This window comes from Squalius cephalus (assembly GCF_949319135.1).
Source record: "Squalius cephalus genome assembly, chromosome: 11".
NCBI lineage: Eukaryota > Metazoa > Chordata > Actinopteri > Cypriniformes > Leuciscidae > Squalius > Squalius cephalus.
Genome location: NC_137132.1, coordinates 2010956 through 2029679, shown reverse-complemented (window position 1 = coordinate 2029679; position 18724 = coordinate 2010956). Strand labels below are relative to the sequence as shown.

The 18724-nt window shown below is 38.5% G+C and overlaps 1 protein-coding gene across 1 annotated transcript in view; it reads left to right on the top strand.

Moving 5' to 3' along the window:
* Positions 1–12115: 12115 nt before the first annotated feature.
* LOC307167199 (NLR family CARD domain-containing protein 3-like) overlaps positions 12116–18724 on the top strand; it is a gene marked incomplete at its 3' end in the record, with an annotated part of 76830 nt that continues 70221 nt past the window's right edge. Inside the window, exons 1-3 of the mRNA XM_079886191.1 lie at positions 12116–12161; positions 13552–13648; positions 13854–13967. Of these exons, the coding sequence (XP_079742317.1) occupies positions 13599–13648; positions 13854–13967 (164 nt within the window). The 5' untranslated portion in view covers positions 12116–12161; positions 13552–13598. The remainder of the gene's footprint in view (positions 12162–13551; positions 13649–13853; positions 13968–18724) is intronic.

Below are 18724 nucleotides of genomic sequence, written 5' to 3'. Positions count from 1 at the left end.
TATTTAGCACCAAAACTTTGGAACAATCTTCCCAACATTGTCCGGGAAGCAGACACACTCTTGTCAGTTCAAAGCTAGACTAAAAACACATCTCTTTGACCTAGCATACACATAACACATTATAGACTTTTATAATTCAATGTGCTGCATAGTTTAGATCAGCCGGAACCGGGAACACTTCCCATAAATCCTGATGTACTCGTTAAATCTTAAGAACAATGGTGTCTACGCTAATATTAGTCTCTCTGTTTATCCAAGGTTTTTCGCAGTCCGCTGGATCCAGGCCATATCCAGATCTGATGAAGGACCTGCGCCTGGACACGACGACAACGCAGTCCTGAAGTGTCAACTAGTCTCTCCCCTGTATGGTGGACCTGCGCTTGGACCCATCCCAACGCATCTTGAAGTGCCTGTGAAGGGCTCATCGACACGACAGCCATCGGCACTGATCCTCAACAAACTCGTCTCCATACCGGCGTGATGACTCCGACTTCCAACCAGATGGAAATGGATAAATACTCTGAATGTTCTGATCCAATCTGACTTCTGACCTGTAATGCTGCCCGAATCATGATCATACACTGTTCGTTCGTTGACAAGAGGAGAACTGGCCCCCGACTGAGCCTGTTTTTTCCCAAGGTTTTTGTCTCTATTCTGCCACTGATGGAGTTTTGGTTCCTTGCCACTGTCGCCTTGGCTTTCTCTCACATCAAACACATTCACACTCACATTCACATTCACTCATACACACAGACACACACAGACACACACACCAGTCTTCCACAGTCATATACCCAACTGCCAACGTCAAGTCGTCTCCAGCTCTGTGGCCTCATTTATAACCGTTGCGTACGCACAAAACAGGCCCTGGAAGAGGCGTATGCCACTTCCCAGCAAACACAGAACGTTGGCACAACGTACCCAACCTTCTAACAACGTTTTAACAACATGGCCAAAAGGTTGCTATAACTACGTTGTGTTGTGAAGGTTGTTACAGTGTTGTCACAATGTTGACATTGAACCACCGTTCAGGGCCATTGCTTAAGGTTGTGCCTAGGGTGTCTGGACAACCACTGGACGACATATGTGCTCGTCACTGCCTTGAAGCGCGAATCAGCCTTTTAAATTTCAACTGCCTGTTGGGCAGTCTCATTCTTTATCGAGGAAGGATAAAAGAGAATTGTGTTTAATTTACCTCAGCTAAATAAGATACTCATCATTAAAATCATTTTCTAAAATTGTATAAATATATAAGTCATATATAAATGTCTCACTCATTCATTTTGGCTTCATTATGGCTTATAACTTTTGGCATAAAGTTGTCATACCTGACCAGAAGATGTTCAAATAAATGTCACATTAGACAAGGAAGTTGTAGGTTGTGTTTGAATAATTACGTAATTGATTTCAGCACTCCCTGAACAGGCAGCGACTTAAGCACGTACTTATTGCACGTTAATGTTTTGTCTTTTTTTTGGGAACGCACAGAGAAAAACATTTTTTTTGTAACCCTGGCACGCCTGTTTATGTTTTCCTTTGATTTGTCGCCTCATTCGTTTCTTTGCTAGATTTTCTCATGTCTGCTCATGCTAGTTAACGTTAGTCACTCCCTGTATTATATAATGTTTTTTTTTTTTCACAAATGTATGACTTTTGGAAGTGAAATTTGATAACCATATGCAGTTTTAATAAAGTTGAATTAGCTGACCTTCTATGTAATTTTTACTCTTCAAAGTGTACACTTGCAGGTGTTGATTATAATTAATTTACTGTTAGGCCCATAAATAATAATAAACAAGAATCAAAATTACTGACCTGTTCAGGGCGTCAAGTGCAGGTCAGTTTCATCTGTAAATACTGTACTTTTTTCTTCGTTAACTTAGTATTGAAATGCTAGCAAATGTAAGCTGTATAGCGCCTATTATTTTTCATTAACTAAAAAAAGTTGGTTTAGGGTTTAGTTACCCTTTAATATCATCACTCAAAATATTGTATGCTAAAGTAGATTAATATTATGTAGTGTAAAGTTACATTAGTAGTAATTTAGCAGACAAATATTAACATATATGTGGTAGGTACTGGGAGCAGGGAGACAGGAGTGATAGTGCAGACATAAATAAAAAATACTGCAATAACATTTTATTAGACAATTTAGAAAATTATGTCTGGCCATTTGTGAGGTTTAAAAGTTTTTACCCTTTTTTTTTTTTTTTTTATCAAATGAAGGTGGAGACAGTCAACCTAGCACTAGCTGTGGTGCAATGATCACACATTCAGCCAGCGAGTGAGATGACATGTAGAAGCAAAATAAGATTATTATTTTTTTAACATATTGTATGAAATATAGTGTTGCTAAATGTTGGATATGTAAGTAATTTTAAGATAAAAACAACATTTTGTCATAAATAAATGATTTTTTACTAAAATAAATGTGGATTCTGGGCAAACAAATTACAATAAGGTGGTTGTTTTGCACCAAGGTGGAGACAGTTCTGTGTAACAAATACGACTCGGTAAATACCGGTAAATACGGTAAATGTGAATTAGCTCAAGGATATAGGGTATTTTGGAAATATTAATAATCATAACTCATGGTCATAATAATTCAGAAATCGCATGTACATTTACTTTATCAATTATCGAGATTACCTTGTTCTGTAACTGGTCTGGTCATCAATCATTCGTCCAGCGAATAAATGTAAGATTATCACAGTTAAGAAGGGGTATCTATTTACAAACTCCAAGAAAGTTTATCTTCTGGCCACGAACATCAAACTTTCTGAGTTTATTAATTAAAACTACTCAAGGTAGTCTGTAATATCGAGCTTGTAGCTAGATCTTTTGTTTCATTGACTTTATAAAAGCGGGCTTTCAAACACAGAGACAGTTAAAAGTATATATGGATTTTAATAAATGTAACACTAGAGATTATATGAGCTACAAATACAAACGTACGTAAAAATACAAACAATAAAACAAACAAACATTTAACCAAACAAGAAAATACGTGATCAGAATAAAATGAAATGAAAGAAAGAAAGAAAGAAAGAAAGAAAGAAAAGAGGAAAAATGGTAACTTAATCCACAGACCTAAGAGATAGACACCAGGAAATCAGCTTTTAGATTGAGAGATACTTGCGAGATGTTGTACTCTTTCAGTGCGATGCTGGAAAAGGGACGCGCGCGTGCGCGTGTCCGGCTGGTTTGCGTCTAGCTTCGTCTTCTGGGTCGTTTTGCAAGACGATGTAAAGGCTCACTTGAATTTAACGTTACCGAGAAAGTTCAGATCGTTTCCCTTTTGGAGGGGAAAGGCACGTATGAGCTTAGTTGCAAAGAACGGCAGCTACGACTCGAACATGTGTTCGTCCGAGGAGAAGGCCGGAGAGCCTTTCCAGATGTTCATTGGAGAAGCGTTGCCGGGGAGGAGAGGAGGAGGTCAGAGCGATCGAAGACAGAAGAGAGCGAGGAAACTGAAGGTTTGGACTTTTATCAGTGTCCCATGTACCGTCCCCTTCTTCCTGGAGGACGAATCATCTGTCGAGATTTTTCTAGCGGGAAGACCCCTTTGTTCGTTTGGAACGGTCTCCTGGCTCGAGTTACAGTGACGATTGACTTAAGCCTTTCGGTTCCAGAAATATGAAATGTGTAAGCAATGTATATTACTGCATTCTGCTATTGGAATTCGACTCTGTTAGATTGAGAGAATTACAGAGATATCAAACGCATCACATGAAGGTTGTAGAAATGCGAAGTTACAGGAGATATGCAGAATTACACACATTTAAAGTTTTGATTACCACATGACAAAATCGTAGACACCCCAATATGACATGGTCATAACAAAAGGCACCTCAGAAATATATCAACATTTTGGTAATGTCCTATGTGGGTAAGTCAATGGAAAATCTGTGTGTATGTGTGGTGCGTTTGGGACGTGACTCGCTTGGAATGTCTGCTTTCCTGGGTCGTAAAGTTTTATGGTCTGAGGTAGGGTTACAAAACCATGATTCTATTTGAGACCCTAAATTGGGAGAAACATTCTTTCGATAGACACTTAGAATTCAAAACTGCACATTAGACACCACACCTCTATTATAAGGTAAACTAACCACACATGCATAATGGAATTGTACATATATTTAAAATAAATATTGCTTATCCTGAGTTACACACAAAGGTTGGTCTCTTGGTGTGTGTGTGTGTGTGTGTGTGTGTGTGTGTTGCGTTGGAATGTCATGAGGCTGTAAAGTCACAGGGAGTCCATGCTGAACTGGGGGTTTTAGAGGGGATTCTGCAAAACAGGGTTCCTTTTGTGACTCAAATGTCCCTCTGGGGAGCCACAAAGATGCAATTTTGACCGTTCATGGTAGACTTAGAGGCACCATGAACAGACTCGTTGTCTAAGGAGACAACGAAGGATGTGTTTGGAGACAAGGATTTACTAATTTGAACAGCATGTGACCGCATGTCAGTCATTGTCGCTACATCTGTTTGTAACATAAGGCACTAGTACTCCACTTTTCTCAGTATATGAGGCTGATGATACTGGTGGAAGGGAGAGACATAGATATATTAGGGAAAATGAGGAAGTGAGGATACCGTTCAAGAGAAAGCCTTTAATTATTTTACATGGCCCCAACCTAAGGATTTAGACCAATAAATGGCTTATTTAAAATCAATTAAAATTTTTAGGAAAAAATAGGGTTGTCCGTGTTTCTAAATTTTATTTGGGTGCATAGGATGGCCTGGACGGGTGTAGGATTTCCCGGCCTGAAACTGTGTCCCAGTCCGGCCCTGTGTGTGTGTGTGTGTGTGTAAAGAATCTGTCTTGTCCGTCTCCATATTTTTTTGTCATTTTAGCGTGTGATTGAAGGGTGGGAGAACAGACACAGTAAAATCACAAAAAAACATTGCGCAGTTTCCGGAGTGCGATGTTTTACCCACTAGTATTTCATTTTTTTTATTTTTATTTTTTACTCCGTAACAGATATGATTTAAAATGTAGCGAATTACAATACTTTAAACAAAACATACTCAAGTAAAAGTAAAATTACAGATTTTAAAAACTACTTAAAAAAGTAGAAATACACAAAAAAATACTCAATTACAGTAACGTGAGTAAATGTAATTCATTACTTTCCACCTCTGAAAACAAGTATGGAAAAACATTGAATAAAAGTACTAGATAGAAGTAATATAATAAGTGCTACATACAATAGTGTTGTTACTGCATTTAAAGAGTCTCACTGCTGTTGGAAGGAAGGACCTGCGTTAGCGCTCCATCTTGCACTGAGGGAACACCAGTCTGTTGCTGAATGATTGGGAATTTTTTTTTTATTATGATGAATCATGATGGTCATCCCCTAAATGAAACAGTGTGGACTCTTGTGAGTACTCACAGCTCAAGATTAATGCATCCCTGCTTTTGATTGTACACCCAGCTTTATACAAGATGATAGAATATTCTAGGATTACTTATATAATCATAAAGCTTTGCGAAATTAATACAGGAGAATAAGTCTTGTTGCTGTTGTGAATGTTGTTTAAGTTTTCTATTTAGTCATTTTATTGTTGTGCTGCTGTGACATGTACATTTACCCCTGGAGATTAATAAAGTTGATCAGAGGAACTGGTCAGGGACCCAGAGTCTCATGCAGGGGGTGAGAGATGTTGTCTATGATGAAGTCAGCTTAGCTAACATCTCCTCGATGGTGTCCAGAGGACAATCCAGGATAGAGCTGGCCCTCTTTACCAGTTTATTAAGTCTCTTTCTCTCCCTCTCAGTGCTTCTAGCTGCCCAACACACTGAGCGCAGAAGCCACCAGTGTCAAAGACTTCAGCAAGGACCTGCACACACCAAATCACCTCCGTCTCCTCAAGTGAAGGCGACTTTGGCCCTTCTTGTACAGAACTTCTGTATTGTTACACCAGTCCAGTTTATTGTTGAGGTGAACACCCAGGAATTTGTATGTTGTCACCATCTCAATGTCCAAACCCTGGATTTTCACAGGAGCAATCTGGGGTGCCTTCCTACGAAAGTCTATCATCACCTTTAATAGCTTCTCCCTAAACAGTGACGGCTACATCGTGCTGGACAAATCAAAGAAAATTTTTATTTTTTCACTGCGTGATTCTATAAGGCTTCAGTAATCAGAGGAAAAAGGAGTTTTCCCTTTGCTTCTAGTGATGAAGTACACCGTATTGATAGGGAACAGAAGAGATCACTTCACAACATCAGGATTTATTCATTATTTAATATTTCTCCATAATTTCTGTCCTTTCCTCTTAATGACTTTTGACCATTTCAGAAATTAAATTAAAAGTGGTCCAAAGTGCAATAAAGTTATCAGTGCAGGAAAAAAAATATTTAAACCAACCATTAAACTGTTAAAAAGTTTACAATATAGTATTTTTTACAGTATGGTTTTAATTGATCTGATTCTTTCATGTTTATGTCACTTGCATTGTTCCACATTTGTAGATCGCTTTGAAAAAAGCATCTGCTAAATGACTAAATGTAATTATATACATGATTGGATGATGACAAACTTATTTCATATCATACAGATGTGATCAAACAAAGTCCTCTTTATGATTTATTATCAGGAACTCTGCGTTCTGCAGAAAGATAAATGTAAGACAAAACTGAACAAATGAAGGCAAGGATGAACAAATAAAAAAAAGAGTGAAAGACAACAAAACAGAAATAATGAAGAAAAACTGATGAACAAACAAAAAACTAGTGAAAGAATTAACAAACTAAATAGAAAAGAGATAAAAAAAATTCAATGAACTAAAGAATATAAAAAAAATTAAAAAATAGCAGATAAAAACAAACTGAAAAGACGCGGGTGCTTTGTTGGCGAAAAAAAAAACATAATTTACCACTTAAATATTAATCTCCAACGCGCGTTCAACAACGTCTGCTCTCATGCGTCGTGGTGCTCTCGTGAACGCGCAGATCTGTTAACCCAACCCCCCCCCCCCCCCCCACCTTAGGCTTGTTTGAGATGAGCAAAATCTGCGCAGAACCGATCACCGGTGATCAGCGCGAGATGCATGCCGGTTAGAAATGTGTCCGAGTGCGGTCCGCCTTGCTCTGATGTCATGCTGACGTATGTCAAAAAACTCTCGCGAGCGCAAGGCGCACCTGTCGGATTCTGCAGTCGAGCGCAGTTGCTCTCCACCGACTGCGCTGATCAAAAGCATGATGGGAAACGACTTACTGACGACACAGCTTAATGTTCATTTGGTTTAAACAACCGTGATGTATTGTTCTCTTTTAAAATGTTTGATTTTAAATTTTTGATATCATGTTTTATGTGTATACGTTATGTGTGAATATTCCCAAACTATCTGACAGTGCGATCTCTATGGGTTATGCAATGTAATTTTTATTTAAAAAAAACAAAAACAAAAACACATGTCTGTATTAAAGAAAAAAAGATTGATAAACATGTATTTGGAATGGAATTAAATAAGTTGGCTACTTTGGGTGTCTTGTTCATTATATTTATTTTCATATAAAAGCAACAGAACTTCAATTCCATCCAGTTTATTAGCAACACTGTGCATGAGCGTGAATCCCGTGAATCCCGCGATATCCGTCTTTGATCTCACAGGTGTCAGATCCACTGCGAGAAGAGAGAATTGTCCGGCTTGCCTGCGCTTTTTTCACTCCTCCTCTCACTGCAGCCGCCTACTCTCGACTACATTTCAGGCGAGGCAAGGCGCATCTCAAACAAGCCTCTTCTCTCTCTTGCTGCGTTCCAAACCGCATACTTCCCTACTATTTAGTATGGGAAAAAGAGTAGGCGAGCGAAAAAGTATGTATGAATCCAAAAGAGTAGGCGAGAATTACCTGGGTGACGTACTAATTATCGCGAGATTCGGACTTAAGTGCGTTCCAATATGCCTACTTTCCTACTATATAGTAGGCGAAAACAGTACGTGAAGGAAGCAGTACGTTCGAAACATCAGTATTCATAAAAGAGTAGGCGAGAAGTTCCCGGATGGCTTACTGCTTCCGCCCAGATTTCTGAGTGCTCAACCGATGGATACTCTTCTATCCCAGGAGGCCACGCGAGAGGATACGTCATAAAAAAGAAGAAGAAGGATAGGTCATACTCGAACGTGACGGAAAGGATGACGGACGAGACTCAAATGTGAGTATTACAAATCAAATGATCGCATGTGTTGAACTACTGTACAGTAAACTGTTGAATTGTTGAAGATGTAAAGACGCTATATTTGTGATTTTGCTGTAAATCACATTTTATTATGTAGCTAACAGAGGAGCTCCAGTAAGGACACATACGTCTCCAAAGTGGATTTGCATACATTTTAAACCGTATACATCTTAAATACAATTACTAAATGTCTTATTTAATATCTGGCAAGAAAATCTTCTATAAGAATTGCAGATTACTACGTCTAATATAGATATGAAATAGGCATCTGAGTGATGTATGTGTGCTATTATGTAGAACAAATCTATAAAGTAACAAAACATAAGTTATCTATTTTATTTGTCCATTACTGTTGATAAATTGAGGAACATTTATGTTGGATAAAAAGTTAAAACAACCTCAACATGTAAATGTAGTGTTGAGTTCATAAATAAAGAGATAAAATAAAGAGATTCACATAAAGAGGTAATGTGAATCTGGTCTGGATGTTACAGGGACAGATGAACAGATGTGTGTTTATCCGGTGGAGAGTGGCTTGTGAAGCTGAATGCTGCAATTAAAGGCTCTGTGACATTACAGAAATGAATAAATATTTAAATCTTAAGTTGTAGTTTATTTTAATTATTGTAATTTCAAACAGAGCTATTACAGCACTTTTCTGATTCTTGATTTCTGTGCATTTGCTGTAGATCTTTTGTGGAGCAGGACCTGCAAGGAAAGATGATGGTGGCATTTGTGGAAAAAAGCGTTTTTGTCTTCTAAATAATACTGAAATCAAATGACATTGTGCGGTTAAATTACTGCTTTTGTGTTATGTTTGTGCATTTTTGTAGGATCTGAAATGTCAGCAGGCTGGTGTGAGCACTGAGGATGAAGAGCACAGAGCTGAATCCTGGAGATGGTGCCATGGACGAGACCCTCCATCACTCCACCAGCCCTTATGAGAACCTCCACCTGCCCTCATGAGACCCTCCATCACTCCACCTGCCATCATGAGACCCTCCATCACTCCACCTGCCCTTACGAGACCCTCCACCTGCCCTTACGAGACCCTCCACCTGCCCTTACGAGACCCTCCATCACTCCACCTGCCCTTACGAGACCCTCCACCTGCCCTTACGAGACCCTCCACCTGCCCTTACGAGACCCTCCACCTGCCCTTACGAGACCCTCCATCACTCCACCGGCCTTTATTGCCTCAGATTGTGAAGCACAACACATCACGCAACAACCTCAGGCACGAAGGAACGGCTATCTCTGGCGGTCAGCTGATTCATCAGAATAAAGCCGCAGAATGGGAACCGCTGTGTTGAGATGGCAGAAGGATGTGGGGTTCAGCGCCTGTAGTCTACATACATGATTGTAGTTTGAATAAAGCTTTGTTTCATGTGTTGACTTGTATGCATTTGTTTATTGTGTGATGGTGACTTTGATTCATTCTTTGACTAATTTATTACGGTAATATTTCTCATTGTTGTCAGTAAATAAAATACAATTATTTAATTAATGCTTTATTTATTGTTTGAATGAAAATGTAGATATGTTCATTATATACACATCTAGAGTGTATTCATACATAGCTATTTCAAATGACATACTTTACATTTTGTTTGTTTTATTGAATTATATCATTTTCAGTAAAAAGTAATATAATTAATTGGTCAGCACAAGTTGTTATTATTGTATGTTTTGGGGTGGGATAGCAATGCAATTCATTCTGGGGTAAAATTATTTTTTAATAATGATACTTACATTTTTCGAGTATAAAATCAACAGTTTTCTCCAAAGGTGAATCTTCACACAGCTGCCCTTTGTGCAGACATTACAAACGCTGAGGAAAACCATTCTAGGTAGGGCTGTCCAGTTACTGCTGTTATATATATATATATATATATATATATATATATATATATATATATATATATGTAAGGGATAATCCACGGCTAGCCATGCATTAAAGAATTTTAATGCACGACGTAGAGGCGAAGAACCACCCGACGCGAAGCGGAGGGTGGTTGCCTCTACGAAGTGCATTAAAATTCTTTAATGCATGGCTAGCCGTGGATTATCCCGCTTATACCTTGGTTATTTGCCAAGTTAAAAATAAGTTAAAGCTGTAACTGATGTTTACAGTGTAATTTTTTAACAGACGTGTAAAAATGACGGTTATTTCTTAAGTTTAGGCTCGTCAGTTCTTGCACTCCGTCCGCTTTAAATAAAGTAGAGCCATCGGATTGCTTTTATTTGAATGAATTCACATTTATTTAAATTCATTATTAAAAGAGAGAGACAGAGAACTGAAGGAGAAGGAACAGAGAGAGAGAGAGAGAGAGAGAGAGAGAGAGAGATGCGTGCACGAGTTAACGTTACCTGTGTGCGTCGATCTCTTCTTTAAAGTCTAGCAGCTACAGTCCCCTCGTTGCTTAAGCCTACCTAAACGTTTTCATATGCGTCTCTCACTCTGCTTGCAAGTGTATCTGTGTTACTATGGTTACCAATGTAGCGGATTAATTTCGAACTGTAATCAAACTGACTGGAACTACCTGTGCATTAAACGGTTTTACTGCACACCTTCCAGCCAATCAGAATCGAGTATTTAAACAGCCCATGGTATAAATATATATATATATATATATATATCATGGGTTTGCAAACAATATGATATTTTATACACTGGAAAAAAGAACATAAGGTTGAATATCTTAATATATATTTTCTTAATTAATGATAATACATTTAAAAAATGCATTTTTTGTTATTTATAAGCCTGAGGGATGAAACGAGAGTTAAATTTAACAAGAAAAAGAGGAAAGCAAAGCAGTAAGCCACTTTTGCTTATGGATGAAAATGTTTGGATATAAAATAAAGAAATTAACAACATATTCAAGAGATAACAATTTTGGGATTTCGTTATAAAAATAAATATCGTTAGGATAAAACGGTGGGTATTAGTAGGGTAGGGTTAAATATAAGAACTTAAATCAACCCTAAATGTACTCACAAAATAAATGGGCAGCAGTTTCTTCAAAAAGACCACAAAATGAGCAAGTTTAATCAATATCAAGATATTTACAGATAGATGAATTAAACGTGTCGTTCAAATCTTTTATAAGCTGTTGCGCTTGTGATAACGCGTCGTAGGTCACATGATAACGTCAACATGGCAGATGTCCGGTTCGCCTTCATACTCAACGAGATCTGGCTATAAAGTACCTACTCTTTTAGCGCTCTTTAAGTAAGTACTTATTGAAATTGAGTAGCCTACCTACTCATTGAGTATGCGGTTTGGAACGCAGCCTCTGTCTCTGTCTGTCACTCTGGGTGCTTCTCAATTCTTATTTGTGTATCCTCGTTTCCTCTCCTCGCTTCCTTTCCTCGCGTCTCAGCTCCACCCCCTGTAGGATGCGAGGGAAGGCTGCAAGGAAAAGACGCGAGGACGCAGGGATCGAATGAAAGCTTTTTTTATTGGAATCCTTGATCACTCGAGCGTCACTTCATCACGTCATCAGCAGCGCTCAGAGGATCTCCCCTTATGTTGTTGAAATTTGTTTATTTAAGAAATGCATAATAAATAATAATAAAGAAAGATACCCTGTTGAAATATGTGAGATGTGTGGTTTATATAAACTGCAAAAGTAAAGTATAAATCAAAATTATTGTGACCGATGTGAAGGGGGAGGAAAATTTATACGTGCGTCACGTTTTAGTCGATAAAACTCTTCCGTATAGGATACACCTGTGTATCCTCGCTCACGACTCCTCAGGAAGCCTCCTGACTCCTCGATCCTCGACTCCTCGCGGTGCAATTAGAGAATTTAGATGTCCTTCAAGATGGCTGTGCTCGATCGGTTTCCGGGTCATAGGATGGAGGACGGAGGAGAGAGGAGACGAGGAGGGATATTGAGAAGCACCCTCTCTCTCTCGTCACACATGGAAAGTGAAAGTAAGTTCTCCTGTCGCCATTTTAAGCAGGTAAAATACGATACAGAAAAAACAGAGCATCAAAGTGTTTATCAACGTTTAATAAGGAATTTACGTATAGTTTTATGATGTTAAAGCTGAAAGATTTGAGATCCTGTAGCCTATCTCGTAAATGTTTGATCAAGGTGGGTGTTCATGTGTGACTTTCTCATATTAATATTCATAGACTATGAATAATAGGCCAAAACACATTTTACGTGATGGTTTGATATGAAACCTATAAAGGGTTTCGTTCACTTTCGGACGGGACTAATTTTCCAAACGACGTTTGAGTTACAATTCTTATCAACCTACGTCTGTGATTTCATGTACGGATTCGGACGGGACTAACATCTCCGTGTTTATTACCGAGGTAGGAGTGTCTGTGTTTTACATGTGGGCGTTGCAGAAGATCACGTGTTCAGAATGCGTGGATTGCGTATGGTCAAATGTATCAAATGTATTTTGAAATTAAGTACTTTTAAAATTAAGCACTTTGAAATATTTAAAGTAAAACGTCCTAACGTATTTAGTGTTTTGTAAACATTTTATAAAAATTGTAGTATAAAAAAAGTAAACATACATTATCATCATGATTTTATAGAACTGGGTTCTTATAATAAACCCACTGGAATAAAAAGTTTTAACTTATATAATTTACACGTTATGTAATTAAGTGCAGAAATGAAAGTAATCTTACCTGAAACTAATATTACAGTAGCCAGTCTTAACAGTTTACGTGATTTGGCTCTTTCTTGTTGATTTCATTTTTTTATTCCTTTGCAGTGTACCAAACACATCTACATCCATTATCAGTGCGCAAAAAGCAGAAACTTGAATACCGGCGCGATAGCGAGAGATTGTATGGCAGTTCATGTTGACCAAAACACACAAGAAAAAGCGTTTTGGAAAAAAACATTTTCGGCAATCACAGACATTCGCATTCGGACGGGATTAGATTTCTCTGAGGACCGCCGAGTTTGACGAAAAACAGTAGGTAATTTGCTCTGGAATTTTTACAGAGGTCGTGTGAGAAAAAGACAGACATGGCAGATTCTGACAGCATTAAAATCTCAAAGTAGAAACAGAAATTTCTCTAACGTCCCCCTGTGAAACTAGTCCCGTCCGAGTTTCCTTTGTGTTTCGTGATGTCTGTGTGACTCTTCATAAGTTTGGCTTATTATGTGTAAACATTCATAGGCCAATTCACACAAACGCCAACAAACACGGTTTTATTTTATTTTATCGGATCAGTGTCTGTCGATGTGGGTCGGGGTTTGTTTTCTTTTTCACCGACTGGACATGTTCATCAGCGTTTCTCGGTGTCAGCTGTGTTCAGCTAAATTATGAAGGTTGTTTAATTTAATCATTTAATTTAGTGTCTCAATGTTTCTTCATTCAGAGTCAGTGGAGGTGATCAAACTCATCAGATTATCCTGCAGCTTCATCATGGCTGATTCACAAGGATCCAGAGATGAAGATTTTTCTCCAGGATGCAGGTACTTTCAACGAACATTACAACGTTGCACAAATGTAACATTTTTGTTTTGAAACTAACATGAAATATTAAATAAAAAGATCATGTTTTCTTCAAAGTAGGCTACTTTTTGATGCAAGATGAATGTTTATATTAATATGGTTCCTCTCATAAAGAATGAACACAGTAACCTAAAGGATTAAACTGGATCATTGTATCTGTTACAGTTCAGACCATCAGAAGAACTCAAACCCAGAGTCCAGCTGTGTGTTTATGAAGAGTAACTGCTCTATGGAGAAGCCACTAACGTTTAAGAGTGGAGACACATGTCCTGATCCCAGGTATATCATTTCTATAAAAGGTGTGCTTATAGTATGACACTTTTTAATTAGAAGCATAATTTTTAGGATGATGTTGTCCTTGTGGGAGGCGACACAGTCGTAGGTGAACAGGGTGTAGAGAATGGGGCTAAGTACACAACCCTGTGGAGTGCCAATAAAACAAAGAAAAATCCGACATTTAAGTGCGAAGCATAATTTTTCTTAGTCAGTCAGTCTAATACTAGCAATGACATCAAGTAAATGTAAGTTCAGATTTTTTCCACCTTTATATAATGGAATAGGTGACAAATTGAGTGGATTTTTTTAACTGCTGGATCAGGACCCGCATTTATCAAGCTTCTCAAAGTGCCATTATAATCTTAAAGGGGGGGGGGGGGTGAAATGCTATTTCATGCATACTGAGTTTTTTACACTGGTAAAGAGTTGGATTCCCATGCTAAACATGGACAAATTATCAAAAACTAAGTTGTACGTTTGAAGGAGTATTTTTGTTCCAAAAATACTCCTTCCGGTTTGTCACAAGTTTCGGAAAGTTTTTTTCGAGTATGGGTATGTGTGACGTCAGATGTAACGGAATGTCCTTATATGGGTCCTAAGGGCACTTCTCCGGTAAGATCGCGGCCGCGCGCGCACTCTTAGACCAGAGCAAGAGAGTGAAAGCAGTTCGCCATCAAAGCGCCCTGCCCGGCTTTTGGGAAGTCAATGTCACCAAAGAAGTGTGTTTTTGGTTGCCAGGGCAAGACAACCCTGCACAGATTCCCAAAGAACCCAGCATTAAGGAACCCGTGGATGGAGTTTGTTTTCCTGAGCATAAACGGAGTTGTGTAAGACTGTTTGTTCCCTGCATTTCGACGATGATTGTTTTATAAACAAAGCCCAGATCGTCTAATGCTTAGGATCGAGCAGTCACAATGATAAAGATTCGCGGTCGTGCGTTGGAACCGGACGGTGAGTAAAACTGTTGAACTGAACAAATGTCTCTGTGTGTTGTCACTAGCTCGGCGCGTTAGCACAGCTAAGCTTCGCCCACAGGGCCCGCCTCCAGCCGCTCGTTTTTTTCCGGAAAGACTCGGTACAGTCTATCTTTCTGTTATTAATATAATAAAACAAAATACTTTTTGGAGATATGAAGGATGCAATATTACTCTATAGGTACTCAAGATTAACAGGAGATTGAGTGAAAATGAGCATTTCACCCCCCCCTTTAAATGCTGAGAATTCATAAAATATACTACTACTTTCAATCTTAAGAATAAAAGCGAGTTATCAAATTTCTTTAAGCTAAGAATCACTTCGCTAATCGCTAAGGCCCGTTTACACCAAGAACGATGACTATAAAGATAACTAGAACGATAACTATATTTGCGTCCACACCAACGAATGATTACTGTCTGTTTATTCTAAGCTCTGCTCTTGCGCACTGCGGTTTCAAAATGTGTATAACGTCAGTGAACATGTTTTTGCTGTTCTTGTTGCATTTACACAGCTTTAACCAGCCGATGTCCTCAGCATGCTATGTTTTGAGTGAAGCTAGTGTAATCGATCTAATAATTTAAAGTTCAAAGTTCAAGTTCAAAGAGTTTATTGTCATATGCACAGACAGAAAACATGTTTCCCTGTACAATGAAATTCTTACTTTGCTGTCCACATTAAATGTCATAAAATAAATACAATAAATACAATGTCATACAAAAATAAAAATAGCAAAAAGAAGAATTTCTTAATAGTGAATTTCTTAATAAAAGCAATAAAAGTGAGATCGTGCAGTTAAATAGAACAATAAAATTATGTCCATGGTTGCAAACTCCTATCAACTGTTTAGGAGTCTAATGGCAGAAGGAAAAAAAAGAGTTCTTCAGTCTTGAAGTCCTGCATTTCACACTTCTATACCTCCGTCCTGAGGGTAGAAGTGTGAACAGTCCGTGATGGGGGTGGGAGGGGTCTTTGAGGATGGAAGCAGCTCTCCTGGTGACCCTGCGGTGGTATATGCTCTCTAGAGAGGGCAATGGAGTCCTGGTAATCTTCTGTGCAGTCTTCACCACTCTCTGCAGGCGTTTACGGTCCATGACAGTAGTGCTGCCGTACCACACAGTGATGCAATTAGTCAGGACACTCTCAATAACACAACTGTAGAAGTTGTTGAGGATATTAGACGACATGCCAAACCTCCTCAAGCCTCCTCAGAAAATACAGCCGCTGTTGGGCCTTCTTAACCAGCTGCGTGACGTGTGGTTTCCAAGTGAGGTCCTCACTAATGTGGACACCCAAGTATTTAAAATTGCTCACCCTCTCCACTTCAAGCTCCCGGATGAACAGTGGTTGATGCATACTCCTCTCTTTTCTCATGTCCACTATCATTTCCTTCGTCTTCTCCGTGTTGAGGATGAGATTATTGTCGCCACACCATGACACCAGACTGGCCACCTCCCTCCTGTAAGCTGCCTCATCGCCGCCAGCAATACGTCCTATCACTGCGGTGTCGTCCACGAACTTTAGGATGATGTTGTCCTTGTGGGAGGCGACACAGTCGTAGGTGAACAGGGTGTAGAGAATGGGGCTAAGTACACAACCCTGTGGAGTGCCAATAAAACAAAGAAAAATCCGACATTTAAGTGCGAAGCAAGCAAACACGTCTGCCTCGATGGGCACCATGATTATTTCTTAAATGTTAAATGATTATTTAACAGTGAATTTAGCTGATGTAGTCAATATAGTACAGGGTGGGCCATTTATATGGATACACCGTAATAACATGGGAATGGTTGGTGATATTAAAGTCCTGTTTGTGGACTTCTAAATGGCCACCATGGTCACCACCCATCTTGAGGAGTTTGCCCCCTCACATATACTAATGTGCCACAAACAGGACTTTAATATCACCAACCATTCCCATGTTATTACGGTGTATCCATATAAATGGCCCACCCTGTAGAATAAAAACACCTTTTTCACCACAACTTCAAAGGAAGTAAGACAATGTTGTCAAAACGAGCGCTGGATACCTGAGGTAATAGCCTACTTCTCAGAGGCTATGAACGATTGTTTTCCATATCAATTTTCTTGAAAAGGGGCTTAACTTGTCAAACAGTGGTGGATTTTTCTGGACCTCTGCGATTAACTTCTCAACTTGTCGTCTGCCATTTTAAAAGCACGAGAAAAAAAATCATCCTGAAAGTGATCCCAACCGTTCCTCATATCTTTATCATTATAGTTGTGGTGTGAACTCTATAATATTCTTTATCTGAGAATATTCTTAAATAAGGAAATCTATTTTGTGTTTGGTTCATGTCATCATACAAAATCCCGTTTGTGGCACAGCACATTGTTGTGAATCATCTCTAAGAGAACTACCCTTAGGAGATATCATTATGAAGCATGGCATTAGTTTTCACTGTTATGCTGATGATACGCAGCTCTGTATTTCTTAACGCCTTGACGAAACTTACCAATTAACAAAATTAACGGAATGCATAGCTGATATAAAAAACTGGATGACTAGTAATTTCCTACTTCTTAATTCAGAAAAAACAGAGATTCTGATTATTGGACAAAAAACTTTCTCACATACTAACCTAGAATACTGTCTAACACTTGATGGCTGCTCTGTCAAGTCTTCGTCGTCGGTTAGGAAACTGGGTGTGCTCTTTGATACTAATCTTTCATTTGAAAGTCACGTGTTTCGTATCTGTTAAACAGCATTTTTCCATCTTAAAAATATATCTAAATTACATCATATGCTCTCCATGACAAATGCGGAACAGTTAGTTCATGCGTTCATGACCTCAAAGCTAGATTATTGTAATGCTCTACTTGGTGGTTGCCCTGCACGCTTAATAAACAAACTACAGCTGGTCCAAAACGCAGCAGCTCGTGTTCTTACCGAACCAGGAAGTATGACCATATTAGCCCATTTCTGTCAACACTGCATTGGCTCCCTATTAAACATTGTATACATTTTAAAATATTGCTGATTACTTTCAAAGCACTAAATGGTTTATCTCCGCAGTACTTGAGCGAGCTCTTAACGCATTTTAGTCCTTCACGTCTATTGCGATCTCAAAATTCTGGCCAGTTGAAAATACCTAGAATATCAAAATCACCTGCTGACGGTAGATCCTTTTCCTATTTAGCACCAAAACTTTGGAACATTAAAATCACTAATGCCATGTAATGAGTGAGTAGGAACAAGTGAGAGTTAGCAGATGAAATAAGTACAAAATTGTAATTTATTAATCCTCTGAGGTCGGCAAACGCGCCGGCGCGTTTTGCTGGATTTTCTTCACATTGTAGCACTATAAACTTAAATTTCTGTCATTTATGGTCATACAGAAAGAAGAAATATAAAAAAAGAATCTTTGATATTTCTACTTTTGTATGTGTCCACTTACAGTCAAATCAAAACATTGTGCTTTTGTAAAATAAAGAAAATAAACAGGGTGTGCGTTCTGCCTCTCTGTCGCGGTGAACTTTATTTTCTTGAGCACGTCTATTAACTGAAACAAAACTCAGCGAATACTTGTCACACATTTATGAGCCATATACCTTTATAAACATTTAAGTGTGTACTTTTAAATGATCAGATTCAAACTGAAAACAAATATTCTCTGTTTAAGTAATTTGTATAAAACCAACAAGATGTCCAGCTTCTCAAACGCTTCCTAATTATTTTTAATTTGACCACGCCCACTCGCGCAAAAGAGAGTCACATGCAAATTTCCACATGGAACGCGAACGCTCTCATTACCTCAAAAACAAAA